This window comes from Rhopalosiphum padi, chromosome 2 (genome assembly GCF_020882245.1).
Source record: "Rhopalosiphum padi isolate XX-2018 chromosome 2, ASM2088224v1, whole genome shotgun sequence".
Lineage (NCBI taxonomy): Eukaryota > Metazoa > Arthropoda > Insecta > Hemiptera > Aphididae > Rhopalosiphum > Rhopalosiphum padi.
The window spans coordinates 11,647,082-11,671,528 of record NC_083598.1 but is presented as its reverse complement, the minus strand read 5'-3'; the positions used below and the strand labels follow the sequence as shown (position 1 = coordinate 11,671,528).

The following is a 24,447-nucleotide window of genomic DNA, read 5'->3' as shown; positions in this document are numbered from 1 at the left end:
AAAATAAAATAATTACAATTTTACTCAAAGTTTTATTGTAATTGGGATATTAAGCTATTTTTATCTAAATTTAATTGAACGATATGCTAGAAACATTATTTATTATTTTCTGAATATTTATTACGAAATTCAATTAATTTTGTAATATGAAATGCCTAAAGTTGTGATTTTTTATGCTACATGAATAAAACATAATCGAAAAATACTTTATATAATCTGTAAATCTTTAAAAACTGTATATTGTTTTCCAAGTATTTGTATATATACTATTATATAATATATGCATCTTCTACAATAATTTTTACTTAAAAATCCATAACATTTCTGTTCTTGTTTTAACGTAATCTTCGGAAACACTAACAATTGCAAATAAAATACAGTTTTTAATATTTCAAATGTTTTTTTTTTCCCATACCTCTTGCGTGTACCTCTAAAGAACATAATATTATCTCGTCTTTATCTCATTTTCAGGCCTGTGCGACATGAAAGCATTGGATTTGCATACACAGAACGCCGCGCCGCTGGTGGGCTAACGAGGATAGCAGGACAGTAGTGACGTAGTGTAGTATGATATTGAAGTAAAAGAAGACTATTCACGTGCACGCATTGTATATTATTAACGGGTCGTCCTCTTATGGTAAAAACGAATTAATCAATGATGTATTCGGTGTAATGTGAAACCTAAATTTTAACGGTGAAATGTAGGTAAGATTGTGATTGACGATGACTACGGCGGCGGCGGCGGCTATGAAGACGACGTCGACTGAACACTGTCAACCCGTAGTGGTTCTGAATCCTGTCGACCTTGCGTCGTCCAAATTCATAAGTACAAAATAATAGTGATATTAACCATAACACGTACAAAACATAATACAGGCATGTATCAACGGCAATATTATATATTATATATTTTCGTATTGCATGCAAACGCCGGCAGTGCGCACCTGGGCCGCCCAGTCTGAACGCTATATTATCCTACAAATCACTTTCACCTCTCGCGATATTGGACCAAGAGCTTTGGCACAGTTAGTGCACGCCACTTGTCGCCACCGCCCGGCATATCAGCGGAGATCGCATTAAACACAATACGCATCCGAACAGTGATATATGCATATTTTTTTACACGTAAGTACTAAAAAAATTATATCTATTATGTTATGTTATATTATCTTACTAACTCTTAATTAGTTGATATATTAATTATGCATCATATTCGTAAAAGTATAAGTCACAAAAAAAAAAATAACGAAATATGAATATAATACATTTTTAATAAGAATAATAAAATCTATATCATATTTTGCTAATAAGTATATAATGAATCGTGATCGACACTCGTCTAAACATACCTGCCTATTTTTATTTTTAGAAAAATTTAATTAATATTCGAGTGTAAAAACGGCTTAGTATTTGAAAACTTTTAATTTATTTTAACAAAAAAAAAAAGTAAGTTTTCAATATTTAAAAATATATTTATTCATTATGCACCTATGATGATTATTTCCAAACATTATTCAACTAAATAAAAATAATAAAAAAATTTGGATTCCACGTTGTATCTTTGTTATAATACATTTTTACTGTTAACAGAATTTCAATAATCTCTAAGCTAAAAGTAGTATAAAAAAAACAAAATTTTTTGTATAAAATTCTAATTTCTTAAGCATCTACGACAGGATTTTTTTTTATCGCCAATTTAACTAAATTGTTAAAACAGTACATTTTATTGTACTACTTTTAACATTGCTGTATAATTCACATAAACGATATATAATTTATTTAAAATTTAAAAATGATTAATCTTATTAATGGTTTGATTAGTATTTATATTTGTCATTACTATTTTATCATTAAAATATCTCTATTATTACGTTATATCTATTTTTAAAATTAAATCTTCTTAGTAATTAGCTAAAAAAAAAGTTTAAAAATTATACCAACTACCTACTTAATTATTAAATAATCATACAAATTAGTTTAAACATGATTAATTAAAAATGAAAGTCACTACCACAAATAACATGATATTTCACGATCATAACTAAACATTACAAAAAATTGTTATGATTTTAAATAAAATAAAAATTAGTATAACATTATTCAGCCTATTAATTTAATTTAATTTTGGTAAGTAAATAAATGATGCTATTAATGTTCTCAATAATAGTGGCAAAGGATAATTATTAGAAGAATATCAAATTACTTCATTTAAAAAAAAGAAAAACAACGATGATTAAGATAACGAAATGTTTGTATACAATTAAAGATATACTATAGCTTAGAGTCATTAAGGTTTCATTTAAATCTTCAAAAATATTATAATTAACTATTTATTAATGTATTATTATTTTGTTTATGATTTGAAAGATTTAAAGTAGATCAATTCATTGTAATATTTGTCTTGTGATTAATGCAAAAACATTATGTTTAATTTAAAAATTATATATAAAATAACAAGCTTTATTTAAAATATATTTGAAATAGTTTTCATTTTACTTATTAATGCATACAATACACCTTTAGTTGTTAATATATATAATTAGATTTACTATTTTAGATGATGTAGTCAATTTTTTCCAAGGTTATAACTTATAATATTCTTAAAAAATACTAGAACTAGAACTCGATTACATTGATAGCATTTTAACGTTCAGTAATAGAGTAATACATCATGTGCGGGTAATAATAATCACCTATATAATAATATAATAATTTAAAACACTTACCTGCATTTCTAAAAGACCTTAAATGGACTAATCAATTGATAACCTTAAAAAATATCTAATTAAATAAAAGTAAAAGTACATTATTATGTGTTATAAATACTATACCTATATTTATTATTGAAAAATGTTTTATTCTGATTTTTATGGACATAAAAAAAATATCTTTGGTGTTCCTATTTATATAAACATTTCTTCAGTGTTAATTGTTCTGCAATTAATATATAACTTTTATCACATATAAAAGTACCATTTTATTAAGTATTGAATAGATATAATTATTTCATTTAGTATATTCTTAAATATTTCATCTAAAATTTAATTTTACAAGAAATTTATTTTATTAACCAAAACTATTGATGAATTTTATAAATTAATTATACTGCTTCAAGTAAATGCGTAGAATATCAGAATATCAACAAATTAAATAATAATGTAATATTATTTTTTTAAATTAGTTTACGTAATATAGGTATATTTAATAATCCGGTTTTTTAAATATTACAAATTATCCTAATCTAGGTCCTAACTCTTAAATGATTTCTTAGTATCTACCTAAAAAAATATTTATCCTTATTTCTATGTATATTAAAATTATATAGTAAAAAAATTATTAGTTGTCACATAAATATAAGGATAAAACGTTTAAAAGTATATATATGATTTATTGCGAAATAGTAATGAAATAATATTATTATGTTACGCACGTAAACTGTGTCTAGTATAAAGATGGATAACTCAAAAATTAAATTCTTATTTTTTGTATGTAAACTTGATTTTTCATAAGTTAGTGCAACAATTTATTGAAATCAGTATGAAGTAAATAGTTAGGACAAATTTGAAACATTTATTGCATAATGATATTTATAAATATTAGGTAACGTTATCTGTATAATTGATTCAGTCTATTAATATTAATCCATATTTTTAAACAATTGATACAATATTTTTAAAATTAAGAGGTTAGTATCTGACTACGTCAAACAGTTGAGACTGCGTTTTAACTATGTTATCGGATTTATTTGGTATGGTTTAGGTACCGTAAGTAACATATATTATTAACTAAATAAAAATTAATTTTTGAATATCGTTCAGTTAAAATTGTGTTATTATCAGTACCCATATTTAACGATTGGGTAGTTTTTCCCCTCTGCTGAACAGTTTTGTGAAAGTGGACACGACCAGTTAATGTTATTTGTTATTCTTCTGTTATTTGATTCAGATTAGGTAAACAAACAGTAAACAGTGAACACTGCCTTAATATTATTCTAGTTAATCTAAGCTTAAAGTTATTCTATAGATGATTACATTTTAAACATAGATATAGTGACCATCTATTAGATACACATAGTAGGTATGTAATGTATATATTTACGAGTGTGAATATAATATGTAGAACGTACGTGTATAATAATATGCAATTACAAATAGTACAAATGCCTTGATGAATATTTGTGTAACATTATAAAATTAAAATTAAATTTAAAACGGCTCTAATAACATTTAAATATACATTTTCACATTTAATTGAATTTTTAAATGTTACATAAAAACACGGGATTCGTGTTACTAATAAAGTAATAACTTATCAATTGTACACAATACACAGATTTCATATATTGCATGTAACTTACATATATCTATTACTAAATGTTAATGAGATACTTTATTGCTGTTATTTGTATTCATAGTTTATCACGATTTTTGCATTGTACAAATCATATTATGTATATACCTAACACAAACATAAAATTGCATTCGTGTATGTTAGCAGGAATATTAATACTATTTAATAAAATTGAATTTTTGGTATTTCGTAACACTCTTCACGCCTGCATAGTACCTACATATATTCTTACTATTTGCACTGACAGAACTGTTATTGACTAAAGAGTATTACATATTTTATATTATTGTGTGATACTTATATGATGTGTGCATTTTGTTTTCTTCAAAATTTCTTCCACAATATATTTCACTTAACGTTACTTTATGTTCTTGAACCAAAGAAGATAAAACCAAGATTAGTTAGTATATAAACTAAAATACTATGCACGTGACTAAAACGCAAGTCATTTATGTAAATGCTCTGTTAATAATATCATTATTATTGCTGACGTCATTTCATAGTAATCACTCAGACGCTTGTTACATGACAATATAATTTTCCACAAAAATATGATTCAAAATGTACCTAAATATAACATAAATTAATTGTGATACAATTTATAAAACTCAATTAAAGTTGGTGTACACACTTACCTACTTATTTTTCTTACTACCAATTAACAAAATATTCATTAGATGATTTTCTTTCTTTATTGGCATGTATAAATATTGATTTTTAATATTAAACTTTCAGAAATAGATTTATTTTATACTTGATGTGAGTGGCATCAATTGATATAATATGATCTATATATTATACAGTATAACTATTGTAGAACAATGCAATATAGTAGTTTACGCATCGTTAAAACTTGTCACTTGAAATCTCTTGAATTTCCGTCTCAGTTATACGTACCTTATACCATTTTATTTTACTTTCTGTTCATTATAGTATAAGATCGTCTTTGATAATAAATACTACATCGTATAAATTTTTTGTTTTTGTTTTATACGACATAATTTCTAAGTGTTTTAAATATTTATAGCTTTTATAAGGGTCTATTAAAAAATAAAAGTAATATTGTATTTTTTTTCAATGTATTTGTTATTTTATTTTACTTGCAGTTATATAGTAGGTAAAGTACTCGAATTAATCGATTTAAATTTTTTTCTTGCTATAAATTATAATATAAAAATATATGTCCTTTAAAATATTTGAATGAATGGATTCTCGAAACTAGTAAGTTTTCAATAGAATAAAATAATTTTTTTGAGTATTTAAACACTAATACTAATATTATTATTTTTCGATAAATCTTAATGGTAGAAACTTTTATTGTTGAAGTAGACATTAATAACAAAAAAAAAAAAAAATCATTGAAGCATATAATAGGTAATATAGTATAATTTAAACATTATTATTAATTATCATCATTATTATTTTTAATAAACTATGTTATAATGATCACGAATTCATGATAGCCGATAGGTGCTGTGATAAAATTCCGATTAATACATTTCAAAATTTAGATAGTTCTCACGACGTATAATATTCTATTATTTTCTGGTGAAATAATGAAAAATTAAATGTTTCGTTTGGCTAATAATTTAATAACACATTATACATTATACCTTTTATAAATTAATATTACATTTAGTAATATAGTGTTACACTTGGGCACACAATGTTACCAACAGATGACTACAAATATACGTAGTATAAAATAAATAGTATAATAATGCGGACGTGCTTACTGCTTACACAGAATAACGCGTGAAACGATAATATTGTTGTAGTAATATTATAGTAATGGTTAACTGACAATAATTGTTAAAGTTCCGCTGTAATAAAATACCTAATACGTTGTAGGCATTAAATTCCTTAATAAGCTACCTGTAGATAGTAATCCACCCGCTCGTAAAAATTAAAGCTATATATTATGCATATACGTCTGGTAGGTCTGTGACATAAAAATAATACTGCCGCGTCGATATAGGAACGTTATGCGTGCGCGAAAACTATTTCAAAATTAATAAGCTATTATGTTTGTCAAACGGGTGAGGTTTCTTTGCGAGACCAGTCAAACCCGATTGCCGGTTTAATATTCGCCGAGAGATGTCCATACGTACTTATGTAATATGGTTTGCGAAGGATTTTTCAACCTCTCTCGGAAAAAAAAATATATATCTATGTATAATATCGAGAACACCGCCTCGGGCGTTCCACTGCAGATCGCTCTACATTTATACTATAAGCCTACCCACGTGTATACGCACGCACTAATGACAACTTTTATTTTTTTATTTCCAAGGGCGCCAACGCAAAAATGTACCTGTATTGCTCGACATAACATATGAAAGAATTGTGAACGAAAAGTGAAAGAAAATTTAAAAAAAAATGGTTTGTATAATATAATAATATGATATATATATGATACACATGCCCAGAAATATTGTTCTTCCATTATATTATTATCGTTAGTATATTTTAGTATACATAAATGAGTACCTATACTCGCAGCACTCGAGTGTTTCAAGAAGGTCGATTTATGAATTATCGGCATATAGTCAGAAGGTCGGTTTAAGCCGATGGACTGTCGAAAGCCCTCATATAGTCATATTGGTTATATTATATCAATATAGATTTTTATTTTTATTTCAGATGACTGAAGGACCGAGATTGTCCGGTCTACTAATCGTGTTCCTCGCAATCAACTTGGCATATTCCGGTAAAACAACTTCCGTTTTGGTTTTTTTTGCTTTAAATTATTATTTATTATTCATGATATTATTTTAAAGTCAAGTTAGGAAATTATGAATAGGTGTTAACGAAAAATATAATTTATTTTTACAGTAACTTTTCATAGTTGTAATTTATTACCTAAAAACAATTTTCGTAAATTAATAGAAATGAACTATGAAGTATTTAAATATTTATTAGATTCAAAACAAAAATGAAATTTACTTAGAGCAACTTTTAATTTTCATAAATTTAATAATGATTCTAGTTTATTTTATGAATATTAACTTAGGTACCTAAAAGGCAATTATTAATTTATACGATTTAAATTAATTAATATGGATACTTGCCTAAAATCTCATGACAATTAACATTACCTACCTATACATTGATTAATTTCATACAAAGGTCTAAATTTATGATTTTAGAAGGTATTCAAAAATGTGAGAATACGCCTATGAAACAAATCATTTGCGAATTTGGAACCGCCAAAGAAATACCAAACTTCGACAGTTGTCTATGTACACACATCGCAGTTCCGGTTACCTTAGAATCGGAAAAAGACGATGAAATTACGGGTAAATATAGTAATATAATAAAATTATCGATTATGTGATATCCGCATGAACCACTCATTTACTTTTATATCATTCATTGTTTGTAAGACTTGACGTCAACGATCAAATCATACAAACAAACCAATGGCGATCTCAAGTCGTTGGCTGCAATATCCATGTACACGGAAGACGTTGCAAAGAAGACAAACCAGATTTGCAATGAAATCGTCGATGTGTTAACTCACTACGATGGCGTACAAATAGATCTAAGGCAATCTGATGTGTCCGTAGATAAATCACTGGTTGTGCATTTCTTCAAGGTGAGTTGGTAAATATAATATGGCACACCCTACTAATGTTCCGAGCATTCTAGAAAAACTATATCACAATTTATATCTCATCATAACTGCGTACACACTGTTATTATTAATATTATGATGTATTTAGGTATTATACGGACGATAATAACCGACTAAACATGGTCGTTTCCTTTTTTTTTTTTAATAGTATACTACTATGACGGTCCGTCTTAAGTTTCACACGACCACATAATATAGATAACTGATATAGTGGCCTTAAACTTGAATTCAACACCACAGTGATGTAATAATTACAACTTGACGTCCGACCTAATAATAGACATGTTAATTTGACCGTTTATTGACAGCAGAAGATAAATTAAATCCTAGTCCCTACGCACACAAGTAACGTTGGATATAATGTTCGTCATTTTTACGCAATGTCGGGAAGTTCAAGGTCACAATAGGAACTGGTCATTCATAATAATAAATAATCTGATCCGAAACCGAAACCGAAAAGAGAACACGCCCATATATTAACTGATATAATAGAATAGCAGTTGTTTGTAATATACCTACCTAGTGTATATTATTATATGATCGATGTACGTAAAATTGTATATAGGCAAAAGTGCAATTTCTTTATTGTGGAAATAAATTATATATTGGTCAAGTTAATATTTTTCATTAAAAATATACTTTAATTCTAGCTAGGTACCTACTATACCTAGGTACCTATCGATTAATTAAAATACTTATTTATATGTAAGGAATAAAACATAAAACAACATAAATATTATTGTTTATTAGTTATTACTGCGTGTTAGAAATTGGAAATTATAAACTACAATTTTTAATTATTTTTTTATTATTATTTAGATTTGTTATTTTTAGTAAATATTATATTCTTTTGAATTATGTATATACCTAATTATTTATTAATAATTTATAATCATAATTTTCATAGGAATTATCGATTGATATTGAAAATAAATTTAAAATAGAGTCAACAAATAACTCTTTAAAAATATTTAAAAACCCAAAAGAAATCCAACTGGTGCTTCCTCCAAATGCTGCCATAATGACAAAATTTTATGATCTCAAAAAACTTTCAAAGTAAGACATACAATAATCTAAACAAACTCCAAATTAAATACTATACGTTTTAATATTTTAGGTACGTAAATTATTTTATAATTGCAACGCACAATCTTGTAGACAATTCTGAACAAGGTTATTCATACCACCCCAGTCGTCTTATGGGAGCCGATGATTTACTCAATGCTGTAAGAAATGTGTAAAATTGGAAAACTCATACAATGATTAATTCATAATTTTTTAAACATTTTAGGATTCTTTAATTGATCTTGTAATTGGACTTGGTGTTGATCATTCATCTATACTTTTATCATTGCCTTCTACTGCAAGTAAGTTTGATCTCAAGGATCCCACCCAGAACACTCCTCGATCACCAGTTAACGGATTACCAACAACAATTACACGTCCAAAAGTAAATCAATTTTACAATTATTACAGAAGTATTTTGTTACAAATTTTAAACGAGACAATTGTAACACTTAATTTTTTTATGAAAATTCTATTTGATTAGGTGTAACATTAATTGTGTAAATAATTTAAAAGATTAAAAGTCAAACAATATACATAAATGTAATTGGTATATTATTTTTGTCTATTATTTAAGTTTTGTTTAATTTAATTGTCCTTGTTTTATTTTCAATCTTAAAATACTTAAACAGATTTAAGTATATTTTTTAAAAATGAAAAAAAAAATATTATTACCTTTTACTCAAGCGCTGTTACAATTGTTTTCGCTTAATTATAAATACCTTTTTTATTATTTTTAATTGTTTTAAGATATTAGTAAAATCAAATATATAAATATTTAAAATGTTTAATCTCGTCAGAAATTTATTATATAATAAAAATATGCAATCGTACTCTATTTTCCTTTCATTCAACTAAGCATAATATAAATATTTAACATGTTTTAGATGTGCGAAGAAATGAAAGAAGGTAATTGGACCATCGAAAGAGATGAAGATCTAACAGCACCATATGCATTCATGAATAAAACATGGATGTCATTCGATGATAGCGTCAGCGTTTCAATAAAGGCATGGCATTAAATTTAATTTTAAAAATTAACGAGTTAAAATTAAAATATCTACCTATATTGTAGGGCAAATACATATTATTACGAGATTTAGCTGGAGCAGTTATTACTGACGTCGAAGCGTTGGATTGGAAATTAACATGCTTAAACCAAACTGCAGTAGAACCTTTAAAAGAACTTACGAAAACGTTTACTGAAACTGCAAGAAAATCTAGATCAGCTCAATTATTAAGTTTACAAGAACAGTTACAACGGCCGGCTGACCAGGGATTCTATTTCAACAGTACTGTTTTAAGAAATTATTTAAGTTTAAAATATTCAAGTACATAATATGCTCACTAATAAATTTTATATTAGATGAAATCAGTTATTCGCCATATTATATTGAGAGAGTGGTAACTAGGGACGGTGAAGTTCATGCAATTCGAAAAGATACAAAAACCGAATTTGAATGTTCGCGACAAGGGTACTTCAGACATCCAAGTGGTTGTAATCGATTTTATCGTTGTGTAAAATTTGATCAAAAATCCAACTATTTTACGGTCTACGAATATGATTGTCCTGATGGTTTGGCGTTTGATGAAAAAGTTGAGGTATGCGTATGGCCTGGATCTTTATCTAATACAGGAGCTTGTCAAGGTAAATAGTCTTACATATTTCAATGTAGTTGGTTTTTCTATATTTTTTTTTTTATAATTTAAGACGTGTGAAGACCAATTTATTTGTTTTATGTATTGATTTAGGGTCAAGTGAAATTGCTCCTGTTCCTCGGAATCAATTTGTCTGTCCACCGATAGAAGGTTACTACGCTGATCCTGAAAACTGTCGGTGGTTTTTCGCTTGTCTTGATCATGCTAAGGATGGTTATACTCCACTTACAGCATACGAATTTAGATGTCCATTTGGATTAGTGTTTGACGAAAAAACGTTAAAATGTGACTGGCAATGGAAAGTGGGGACTTGTGGTAAGTCGAATTAATATTTTATTTTTTATTTGTGTTATTATTACTAATCAATATTATCACTAATGTTTTATTTTACTTTAGGAACCTCAGGAAAATCATATAATTACGGAGAACAATCTTACCAAACAAACCAATTCAACACATTCTACGGAAAAGAGCCATCTATTCCTTACTACGGAAAATATAATCAAGATCAACCTCAATTTTCATTTGATTCCAGTGATTCTTATATTGCTCCGGGTAAATTCGATTTCCCATATTCTACAACTAGCAAACCTCATTTATTGTATGGATCTACAGAAAATTATGTTACGCCAAATGCACCTCGGTTCTTATACAGTTCAGCACAATCTTACGCACCACCAAATAGTCCTCAAATTGCATATGGTCCATCAGAAACGTATGTTGACCATAATAAATTTCAATCATTATATGGATTAACTGGAACTTATGCTTCCGCAAAAAGTCCAGAATTCTCATATGGATCTACGGAATCATATGCCACTACAAGCAAACCTAAATTCTTTTACGAATCTTCAGAATCGTACTCTACAACAAGCCGACCTCAATTCTCATTTGGCTCTTCAGAATCATATTCTTCCACAAGCAAACCTCAATTTTCTTATGAATCTTCGGAGTCTTATTCTAGTACAATTAAACCACAATTCCCATACATTAAAACAGATGCTTATGTAACACCAAATTATCAAACTAGATTACCTAACTTTGATTTGAATAATTATAGACAATTAGGAGTACTTTATCATCAACACCACGGTTCTGAAATAGAACCACAACGTAATAGTGGAATTCTTCTTCACCAACAAAACAATTTCCAAAGTATACCAATAAATAAAAACTACGATTCTCATAAAAATGATGTTCAATATCCACCAATAAAAGATTATGAAACATATTCTACAACACAAGGACCTTTAAATAAAATACCCAGTGCAAAACTCTACTCAGAAAGTTATTCATCTTCTAACGTTTACTCAAACCCATCAATACCTTATGAAAATAATGCGTACAAAAATTCTTATTCTATTTTAGGAGGAACCAATGGATATGATTCCCACAAAGTTAATGAACAATATCAGCCTTCATATAACTTTGAAACATATTCAACAACTCTAAAACCCATTGCTAAATTGCCTGATGTACCAAATTACTCAGAATCAAATATTTATTTGAAGCCTACTTCTAAACCATTTGATGAATATTTACAAGGTATTTCTCATTCAAAATTAAGCGAAGAATCAAAATTCCAATACTCTACAACTAGTTCGCCTTATTTATCTTCATCTCCAATTATTGACTTTAACGACTATCATATTTCCTCAACTACGCAAAAACCAACATTACACGACACTAGCTTGTATAAAGAAAAGTTTAAGACTCAATTTAATTTTGAAGATTATATATCAAGGCTTTCCAGTCACCAATATCCATCTACTACTTCTACGGTTGATTATACACCGTCTGTTCATGGAAATAGTTATGATAATAACTTTGCACAAACTTTATCTACGTATTCATCCACCACTCCAAAACCATCTGTATTTTATTATAGTTCCCCGTCGCCAAAATTACCAAAAGTGAATGAATACTCTGAAAGTTATGGTTCTTCTTTATCATATCCTGTAACTACTGAAAAATCAGTAGATTACAATTTACCTATTTCTTCAACTTATGCTCCATCAGCGTACAGTCCTTCAGTTACTCCAAGTGCATATACACCAACGTTCAAGCCAACGGTTGACTATTACACTCCATCGTCTACAGTTACTAATGATGATTCAGTTTTTGTCGAAGAACTAATTTCCAAATTATCAAAAAATCCCATTCCTTATACATATTCAACTAGTACTCCTAAACCAATATACGACAATTATCCATCACAACAAGCTGGAGATTATATACCAAATGATTCTTTCAATATTGATGAATACATATCAAAATTATCTGAATCTATTGAAAATTCCACACCAAAACCATTATACTCAAGCACTTCTCAAAAACCATATGTGGTATCATACAGTTCAAATGACTATTCATCTCAACCACTACCCACTTCAGTTTACTTATCTTCAACTGAAGAACCTAAGACATTTGATCATGAATCATATTCAGCACTTCCTGTTCAATCAACAACGTGTAAACCTGAAGCTTCAATCAAAATAGTATCCCCTAAGGTACCATACATTCCATCACTCGAATCTGTCTTTAGTGTAAGACCTCCTGTTACATACACACAAAGACCAGAACCATTGATTGGCTATTCTAGCACGGCTTCTGACTTAATAAATTATTATCACAATATTCATTCATCTTTAGATTCTGCATATCGTTCACCATTGCCTAGATATTATGCTGCTCCAATGGGAAATTCACTTTACACTAATAATTATACATTACCCAGAGAATATGAAAAAGACGGTGGGCATCATTTACATGCAGCTTATCCAGCGTACCCTCTAAAACCAATAGTTGTAGAATCAGTTAGTCCAGAGCTGAATGCAGAGTTTGAACGATACTATACAGCTGGAATAAGACAGAACTTGAAGAGCGAAGAAAACGGAAAAGTGCTCGTAATTGGTGACAATAGCCCTCTAATTGTTGGTAAATTGGGAGCTCAATGCGACTGTGCAAAAAAGAAGAAGCCAACAATTGTATCAACTACAACCAGGACAGTAATCGAAAACGACGATGACGATGACGATGAAAAAACATCGATCGTAAAGGAAGTAGAAACAAAGACCAAAGTAGTATTGGATGAAGTAAAAAAACCATCAAATAAAAAGTTATGTACCCGAGCAGGATTATTTAGAGATCCAAAGCAATGTAATAAATTCTATTCGTGTAATTGGGACAAGTGGACACAAAAATATGAACTTAGTGAGTTTAAATGTCCAATTCACCTTGCTTTTGACGAAAATCTAAGTGCTTGTAACTGGCCGTCTAAAGGACCGGCATGCTCACACGATACGCTCATTAATTACTCGAATTAATCTTAAATAAAATCAAGGAAATTCAAAACTGCACATAACTTTTCATATGAAACACGTTTCAGTGTTTTCGAAAACAATATTAACTTGTAAACAATGTACACATATATATTATTTAAGTTATGATAATTGTTCTCAACATGTAAGTATTCACATACATGTTATAAGAAACACAATAACTTATGTATATAAAAAAGTTAGGTAGGTATAATACTAATATAAAGGTTCAATATATGGATTGATTTATCTCCAAATTATCACGCAAATATAAAATATACCTTTTGTAGTTTTCAATTACAAAATGATATCTACTTATTCAAATGCAGTGAATATTACGATGTATATTACCTACCTATGTAAATGTAATATAGATTAAATGTACCTACATGCCTATTATAATACTAAAATTAACATAAATCTGTTTTTATTATTTAGTAGTTGATAAAATACAGTTATCGGAGGAAAAAATACTTTAAACTATTTTGAGTAATTTACTAGAAATTATGTTTAACAATATTGTACATATATTTACCAGCTAAAATTATGTCAATATAACGTTAAAGCGGGTTACAATAATGAGCAACATCTTTGTATTATTATTTTTAATTTTACAAGTTCAGAAGTAAGTCAAAATATTTATAAATACTAAGTATAAAATATGTTAATAGGTATTAAATATTTTATTTCATATTAATATATTATTATATTATGAATTATAATTTATAATATCAATTATTTGTAAATAATAAACATTTTATCAGCAATAGTTGTTGTTTTTTTTGTACATATATAATGGATAATGTTACGGATAGCTATAAAAAAAAATACACAATATCTTCTTCCGATATTTTCTGAATAATTTCGCGTAACCGCGGCATCGCCTAATTGTGTCTGCAGTCTGCAGTCTATAGTTCTATACCTAATAATTAATATGTGTTGATGATAATAAAATTTAACTTCACATTTGTTATTGTTTTATAATAAACATATCCATGACTCAACTTGTTTTCGTGAAATGAATAATATGAATACGATATACATTTTTTTTTTATAATTTCTAAATATTGAATTTCATAATATCAGCTATTATGAATTATAATGATTTATAAATTATAATATAAATCAAAGCAATTATATGTTTATATATTGCTTAAACTGGTTAAACTACATTTAAATTTTAGTTATTACATTGTTATTATTAGACAGTGTCATATGATTTTATTGACATTATGTCATTATGACAAAATTAATAATAAATAATAAATTGTCATGATTGACATTATCATTTTAAAGTGAGTTATAGCTACCTATATAAAATATTACAACTTTAAAATGTCCATAACTCACTTTAAAATAATATCAATAAAAGCATATTAGGTACATTGTCCAGACTACAGATAATATAAATTTGATGATAGGCAAATTTACTCTAATATTAAAGCTTACAATGCTTACATTACAAAACGCACCTATTCTGCTGAACACAAAATTACCATGATGTAAGTTAGTAAGACAGAGAAAACATATGCGAATATAACGTCCTCTTAATATAATTTCTATCAATTAGATTTATTTTACTTGATTTTCATGTATCGTATTTAGGATCTGAACTGTTCTGAGCGGAGCTACATAATCCTTTAAATATAAAGTTTCATTATTAAAATATAGCCACGAATACATTTTTTAAGAGTGATTAAAATTCAAATTTTGACAACCTTGGATATTCGCATATAAAATTACGAATTTTCGTTATTTTTTTGGGATTCAATAAAAATATTAGCCATAAAAATTGCATACAAGGATACATTAACTATTAATTAAACTGATATTGTCTAACGTCTATAGCCCTAAAAGGATATACACGATGACCTTTTTAAAATATTTAAATTATTTAATTTCAAGCTATTTAAATTATGAACTTCGTAGGTATCAATTTACAGTAGTTTTAGATGTATTGATTTATGTTTTAATAATAGCTACAGTACCTAATATTGTAATAATAAATTGCTATACAATATTTGTGATTTGTTTTTAGTAGGTGTAAACATTAGTCTAACATAGTAACATACAAGGGCGGCTTGTTTTAAGAATACTAGGAGCGACTGCTCCTGCCCCGAAAATGAGAAAAAAAATGTTTTAAGTTAGACAGGATTATTTTGTCGGGTGGTACTACTGAGTACCTTCCCACTCTGTTGTTTTCACTGCTATTTCACTCAACAAAATTATTTATTGTACAAAATTATGTATAGCTTGTAATTATTCTAAATAAAATAAAAAAAAAGTTAGACAGGATTAATTATAATCCATAACAGAAGATTGATCATTCAAGTAAAAAATAATTGTATCTATATCATAAAATGTAAAAGTTAATGAAAATGTTAACTAAAGAAGAACCTAAAAATATTACATTGGTCTTAGTAAATTTAGTTGGTGGGAGGGTGGTGGTTGGGTTGTTTTGAAACTTGCTCCTTGAGTTTTGAAAACTCAATCCGCCACTTGTAACATATCCAAATATTCTATTACTTATAGGCTATAAGTTATAGCAATGTAAATATATAGGAAATAAAATATCCTTGAATATTATAATATTATAAGGTATAATATTTAAACTTATCATCACAATTGTCAGATTGTCTCCACTCAAAATCATTTTTTACATACAGTGTAAACACTATTATCATTTTATTTAAATTTAATAAATCCATTGAAATAATGTTATCAATGACTAGATACACTCAAGAGTCTATACCAGGGGTCACCACTCATAAACTAATTTCTATGGAGGTCCGTTTTGAGACTTACCATACTGACAGCGGTCCCTAACAGTTTCAATAATTTACACATGTTAATAAATACATTTTTTTTAAATTAGTATTTATATTGATTTATTTATGCATTTGTTCAATACAGATTAATTTAATTGTTTTGCCATAATATAAATTTAATATAATACACTTATAATTTTTATTTATTTATAATATATAAAAATTATAAAATCTACTCTGCGGATAAGGGTCCATAAAAAGTGTTCGCGGTTCGGATGCAGACCACGGTCCGCCAGTTGGTGACCCCTGGTCTATACCTTCTATACTGCAAAGCAACTTTCCTTTTTTAAATTGTATCTAGTAAGATAATAACAATATAAATCCATAACAAATTATGGAAAATATTAATTAAATGACACCTATTGTTGCAAAACCATATTCAATATTATTCATACATACAAACAATATACAATAATCATAATTCATGATACAAATTACAACTACTTACTTTTGATTTAATTAATTAAACTAACGCTGTAAATAAAGGGTGAAATATTTTAAACTTTAAAAAATAAACTAAAATATAATCATTAATAAACAAATCAAATTCATATCATTTTAAAGTTTTTGACATTTATTTATTTATTACCATCATAAATATTGATTTCAATAATACATGTTGATGGTAATTACTCAAAATTAAAACAAATAATACAATAAAATTTTTTATTTTCATAAGCTACTACTCTTTTTGTTATAAATAAATACAATAAAAGCATGGTAAGGAACCAAATTTGACTAATAATTGCTAACTTATATGTTACAAGAGGCAATTTTAAATTTACAAATATGATGTTAAATTAATGATATTAGTAGGTAAGTTATAAATAAATAAATCTCTTAACATTTTCAATTGTTAAATAAACTTAATTGATTAAAGAATACTAGATTGAATAATTGAACATGAAAATTGAAGTACAATATAAACAAAATCTAACTGGATTTTAAAGCAAAGACAAAAACACACAAACACGAGAAGAAACTCGGCAAAATAATTAGATATATTTTATAACAATAATAATAAATTATTTACATGTTTAATACTGAACAAAATTATACAGGTGGGTGTCTCATTATAACTATCTTAGTGTATACTGGTTATTAACTGCTCTTACAACATTGCCCAATCCTGGTTCAGGTGTTGACCGATTAGTAAAGTCTGTCTGCAAGTCTTTTGTTTTCGTTCTAATAGGAGCTAACATTGTCTTAAACTATAAAAATATAGTTTTTAATAGCAATTAGATATGTTTATAAATGTATAGCAACAGTGGCATATATAGAAATTAATTTCAGGAAGGGTTAAAAAACTTCCATTCTTAAATTCCAATTAATTATACAATCAAAATCAATGCCTGTACCAATCATACATTTCAGGGGGGTTTTGAAGTTTTAACCCCTAACCACCCCTATATATGCCACTGTATATAAGATGTATACATACTTCTCTATATAGTTGAGGTGCTGAAGGTCGAAGTCCATGATCCATACTCTGAGGTAGTGGGGCATTTGGATCACGAGTAATAACAATAAATTCAATATTGGTATTGCTTGGAAACACACCATATTTAATTGGGGTATTTAGTATATAATCTCTGAGAGTTACATCGCCAGGTCCACCATTCTCCAAAGGTATTAAATGCGTTTGAAAATGTTCAAGCATATCTTGAATACTAGGAAATGATAGATGTTGTACTCGACAGTGTCCTTGGTCGTTTAATGTCATTCTTAAATGCTAAAAATAAAATGTATCATGTATAAATGTGAAATGTATGTTGAAAGTTAATTATATAAATAATTAGCTATCATGGTATAGTTTGCTCTACTGCAAAATTTGTTCTAACAACAGAACAATAGGCGACATACCAAAACTGCATTCTACAGTATCAGTAAAATGTTTAATTAATTATTTATACCCAAGTACATTTAGGCTTTAATTTTATCGATAGAATTATGGAATTATATTTTAATTTAACTAACCAAATTAAAAAAATAAAATTATAAATATGTATTCTAAAAATCAAAATTATTTATATTGTGGAGTATAAAAAAATTTTTTAATTATTATTATTATTATTATTATATTGTTAGAGCACATACTGCGTTTATAATATCACTGGTAGAGCTCTATGAGGCATGATAAGTTTAAATATTATACCTAAATATTAATAATACCTTTGGTTTTCCCTTAAAATTAAATGTCAACACATATTCACCCTTTCGGGTTTCAGACTGTCTGACTAGAAACATTCCATGTCCATTAGTGCCCAAGTGTGACACTAAATTAGTAGCATCAGATCGAGCTAGCATACCATGAAACCATGGATAAAGGCGAAGTGATGACGATATATCATTTTCTTTGACAAAAAAAAAATTAATAGTAAAATGCATTATTCATACACAAATTAGTAATTTGTAACTACAATAATCTACTATCATTTTAATTAATTCTTACCAATATCATTATTTACAATAATATCTAAATTATTAGTGGAACTCTGAGGTGAGCTTAATAATGTTTCATTTGAATGTGCAGCTGATGAATCTAACACACCATCAATACTGCCAATAATACTATACAAAATAAATTCATAAGTTTCAATCATCGCTTACCAATTTTTAAGAAAATAAGTATATTCATATTATAATTTATTATCACCTTATATCATCATGTAAACCATCACGTTTACGCATGCAATATTTTACAGTTGCAAGCCATTGACGCATTTCTTCTGGACTTAAGGCATCAATTATATATTCAACATTGTTTTCATCCTATATAAATATATACAAGAATGATAATTTATAATTTATTTTATACAAATTAAATAATAAGTTATTTATAATGTTATATATAACACATTAATATTTATAAATTATAATGCTAGATAATTACTTTCAGTACAAATGTATTAGCATATCTTTCAGGCATTTCAATTTCTTTGGTTTCTCTAGCATCTTGTATCAAAAAAACAAAACACTCCGTGTTTTGATTTTAAAGACTAGAATTTAAATACATTCATAGTTAATCATTTTACAAATAATATTAATATACATAGTACCAGAGGCAGTGTTGGGTAGTTACGTAATGTGCGTTACTTATAACTGTAACGTAGTTACAATTTTCAGTAACGTTATGGTAACTTTGTTACTATTATTTTTGGGTAACGGCAAGAGTAGTGACGTTAATTATTTAGAAGTAACTTAGCAGAAGAACATGTTACATTATAAATTTAATTATATTTTTTATTTTTTCATAAACCGTAGTGTTATGAAGGGGCACTTCACGGGCAGTCCTTCCCCTCGTATCAGCATCAGAAAATTTAATTATATTTATAATTCAAGTAAGTATTCATGTAATTACAACATTTTCCCAGTATAGATATTAATTATTAGATATAATATAATAATATAAATAAACTATTTTGTATTAAGATCATTTTCAATTTCAATTTTTGGAGAAAACTGATTATAAACATCAATAAATAGCTTACAGGAGTACGGATAGCAACTGCTATAGCTTATTTATTTATAGATAATGTCTGATAAATTAATATATACAACGACATACGGTCATGTTCGGATTACTGCTATTATTGGTAGGTTAGGTGAAAATTTAGATAACATAAGAGTAACGTTAAAATAACATCATTGTTACTCAATTACTTTTGTACTAGTGTAACTAATAAGTAATCTAGTTGCCTATTTTATGTTGTAACTTGTAACGTAACTTAGTTACTTTTAAAAAGTAACTTACCCATCATTGACCAAACTACCAGAGGTATACCAAAGTAGGTTTTTGAAGAAATTGCCTCAAGAACAAAATTAATGCAATAAAAAGTTTTAATAAGAATAGTTACATTATGAAATAAAAAAGAAATGTAGATTAAAAGCTGGGGTGGGTGAGTAGTCAAATAGTAGTTTGCCTCTGTCTGAAAATTGTTCAGCACACTACATCAGTGTTTTCCAACTATCATAATCGGTCCACAGAAATAAAGGTTTTTTTTTTACTCAACATTTAAATTAAAAAAAAATAATGTACCAAAAAATAATTTTAGTAAGTGTATTATAACTTAAAAATATAACTATATGCAAGTCATATCATAGAATTCAAAAATGTTTTATAAGCAAGTCAAGCTCAAAAATTACACTAGGTAATGAATAATCAATGATTAAGCTAGGAACTTCATGTCCTGACAATTCCTATACTAGTCAATGTAAACATCGCCTGTTAAATTAAAACCCTTGATTTTTCTTTATCTAATAGGATAAGGCACTCTTTTGTTCAGCAAATAACAATAAATTTTAGTAATTGTAAGATAATAAAATAGGAACTAAAATAAATAATATGCCTATATAATAAATATGCCCATAAAATATGTATCAAAAACTAAAAAAAAACCCAATAATAATACATTATAGAATGTACACCTTGTGGCCACAAAATATTCATAGATCTACGAAAAAGTTTAAAAACAGTTTAGTAATAAGCTTATTCCAAAAACAAATTATATTAGGCAATCATTTATCATTAACAATGAAATATGCATAAAAAAAAAACAATAAATAATAAATTGAATTAATAAACTATAGAGCAAAAATAAAAAAGAGTGTGAGCAAGTGGGTATTGCTCTGCTGTATAGTAGAGATGGAGAGTAGGTCACTATAATAGATGTGTTAAATTTTAATGTAATGACAGGTATCATTGTATACGAAAAACGATTCTAAATGGAGATGATTTGTCAGTCTAGGATATGTTATATTATTACCTATATTTAAATTGAAATATATCGTTATTTTACTAGATTTCGTAAAAAAAAAAATTTTATAAAAAAAAAACACACATCATTGTAAAATCAATACATTCATCACACCATTCAGAATCTAAAATATTGATATTAGGAATAGCATTGTTGTTATTTATTCTAAAAACAAAGATTTGTGATAAGGAAAATCTGTTTAAAAATATCCATAAAAATCAAGATGGTTCAAGATCTATCAAAAATTCTCTAAGCAAGTCCATAGGGTCAATAAGTTTGGGAAACACTACTACACTAGTATAAATAAATTAAATAAATATTAAACATAGTATCAGTGCCCAGTGGCATGCCAAAATAGGTTTTTTTGAGGCGATTGTTACAAGATCAATATTTGGGTACCGAGCAGTGGGTTGATTTAATGCAATAAAAGGTTTATAATAAAAGTAAAAAAAAAAAAAAATGTTGATTAAAACCTCTAGGTTCGTGGGTATTTAAATAGTAATTTGGCTAAGATCTGAAAATTGTTCAGCACACTATTGCGTATTATTGTTTATTATAATAAAATGCCTAATTGTAAATACTATTGTTTAATATATTTTTTTTAACTAAATTTATTAGTTATTACTTATTCATTTAAAATTAAAAACAATTAACAAATACAAACATTAATATTATAGCATTAAACTAAAAATAAAAATGAAAATTATATTATACCTTAGGAGGACAGTAAAATTCTAGGGTGTAACCGTCTGTATTCTTAACCAAAGCAAGTCTTGCTTTTTCCCATCTGGGTTCTCCACCATCAAATGTTTCGCCCAACCGGTAGTTTACTATACCTTCTTTGCGACATTCCACAATAATTTTGGCTAACTTTTTCTTACATTTTATAGGTCTTTGAGACATTATAGATGCAGCATCAAGTTCTACCTCATCAGAATGTTGTTTATGAAATAGTGGACGTAGAGCTCTAAATGACATCCGTCTACAAAAAATTGTAATAAGTAAACATTTATAGGATAAAAAAATGAATGATACAGGTACTTGAGGTACTTAAAAAATTCCAACTTACCTAAAAAAAGGCTTTTTCTTGACAGTGATCATTGACTCTGTATCTGAATCACTATTACCAGAATCATTATCTGGCCAATTATATCTATCACACTCACGTTTAAAATGAGCTGCAAATACTTTAATGTAATGACCAAGTACTTCCTGCCGGGTTGATGGCTGAGATGAAAATGATGACACTAGCAGTTCAGCATTGGCCCTGGCTTGTTCATCACATAAATCAATCCAATTATTTGCATGATTCATGATTTACAACTTTAAAATTTCACTAATGGACACAACTACAGAATAGGATCGAAATAACAGTGTTTTCCTTTCATCACTAGGTAGTACACATTATTATTTATTTTTAAGATGTTAATAAACATAAACACGTGCTAATTTTAAAAGTAAAATACATAAAAGAAACCTAAGTGAAAAATTATTCAAATATTTGATACTCGTCTAAAATTGTTGTGTTAAAAGTCTGTGCAAGTTTATTCAAAATTAATTATGTAAATAAAGTATTGTATTTTTCAAAAATTTTAACATTTTTAAGGAGTGTAAACAACGTGAGTGTGTTTTGGTTATTATCGCTTATCTGATATCACTAATCAATGAAAAGTAAGAGATAATGATAAACGGGGTCAATAAAGTCAGTGTATCATAAAATTCTCCCGCTGTTTCACAATATTTTTAAATGATAAGTGGAATTACAATATAATTACTTCATATATACGTTTTATAATTTAAATTATTTAATCATAAATTCCTAATGCATTAGCGTAACTAAAGATGAAATATATGATGTTCTAATGTTAAATTATATGTATCTTATAAAGAGCTATTTCTTTAGGTAGGTACTAGGTAGTAGGTAGTAACAATTTGATATTCAGCCTAGAAAAAATAAAAATATACAAATTAACTAAAATCAAAAATTTTTTATTGTTAAGGATGATTTAAAATTATCTAAAGAATACAAATAGGTACACTATGCTTCGATGAAAAATTCCATAACAGTCCAAAAATGTTATGTTATTTTAATTACATTAAATAATTTATGAACATTCTTGATTAGAAGTATTATAAGTACTATTATTTTATTTATATTTTTATAAAATCCATAAGATGGTTATCGTATAATATATTAATAATGTGTTTGATGTGTCGGTTTAATTATTGATTTTTTAATTAACTCATTATAAGTATACACCTACACCTATAGCACCTACAGTAATGGTACGTCTTTTTATTTTTCAGAGTACCATCGAATATATTGGATTGATCATTTAATAATCAATCCAATATATTTTTTTATTATTGATGGTGGATTGGCGGTAAATAACAAACCAGTAGGTTCTATTGTCTCATAGTTTGGATGTTATATATAAACTAACCTTACCCTAGATATAAAAATATAAAATTATAATAAAAGAATTTTTTACATGTATCATATTATAAAATAAAATTTAGATTATTATTGTTTATTCAACAATGAAACAGATTTTGAATCTCTTGTTTCATTCTACTTATTCTGTATTTTAATAATTATGTGTTAACCACTCTCAGCAAACTGAAAATATGAAAGCTAAAGTTATTACTTGTCTGAATGAAAGACCATCAAATGGAATTGATGCATTAAAGCATTTAAATAAGCTTTGTTATCCAGTGACCTACTCAAATATTCACTTGCTATTAAAAAATATATGTTCACTGCAAATATCAACAGATACTCTACAAAGAATATTTTCAAATTTAAAAAGGGTGAAAACTTATTTAAGAAA

General features: G+C 27.1%; 2 protein-coding genes across 3 annotated transcripts; one reads left to right on the top strand and one right to left on the bottom strand.

Annotated features, from left to right (window-relative positions):
- Positions 1-915: 915 nt before the first annotated feature.
- Positions 916-14,800, top strand: LOC132919547 (uncharacterized). 2 transcript variants are annotated; one of them, XM_060981228.1, is made up of 13 exons: positions 916-1,125; positions 6,644-6,732; positions 6,994-7,060; positions 7,503-7,649; positions 7,737-7,948; positions 8,895-9,043; positions 9,105-9,213; positions 9,279-9,437; positions 9,940-10,062; positions 10,128-10,344; positions 10,419-10,700; positions 10,805-11,026; positions 11,108-14,800. In XM_060981228.1, the coding sequence occupies exons 2-13, from the start codon at positions 6,730-6,732 to the stop codon at positions 14,035-14,037; spliced, it is 4,620 nt and encodes a 1,539-aa protein (XP_060837211.1). In that variant the 5' UTR covers positions 916-1,125; positions 6,644-6,729; the 3' UTR covers positions 14,038-14,800. The 2 variants fall into 2 exon arrangements, with proteins under 2 accessions (XP_060837211.1, XP_060837210.1); XM_060981227.1 differs by having other exon boundaries at positions 7,500-7,649.
- A 2,612-nt stretch (positions 14,801-17,412) lies between these two features.
- LOC132921993 (SH2B adapter protein 2) lies at positions 17,413-23,244 on the bottom strand. The gene is given in 9 exon segments (XM_060985282.1): positions 17,413-18,070; positions 18,301-18,591; positions 19,032-19,213; positions 19,312-19,430; positions 19,516-19,631; positions 19,753-19,827; positions 19,829-19,858; positions 22,331-22,598; positions 22,686-23,244. Coding segments are annotated over 9 exon segments (1,458 nt in total). The 5' UTR covers positions 22,931-23,244; the 3' UTR covers positions 17,413-17,938.
- Between the last annotated feature and the right edge of the window lie 1,203 nt (positions 23,245-24,447).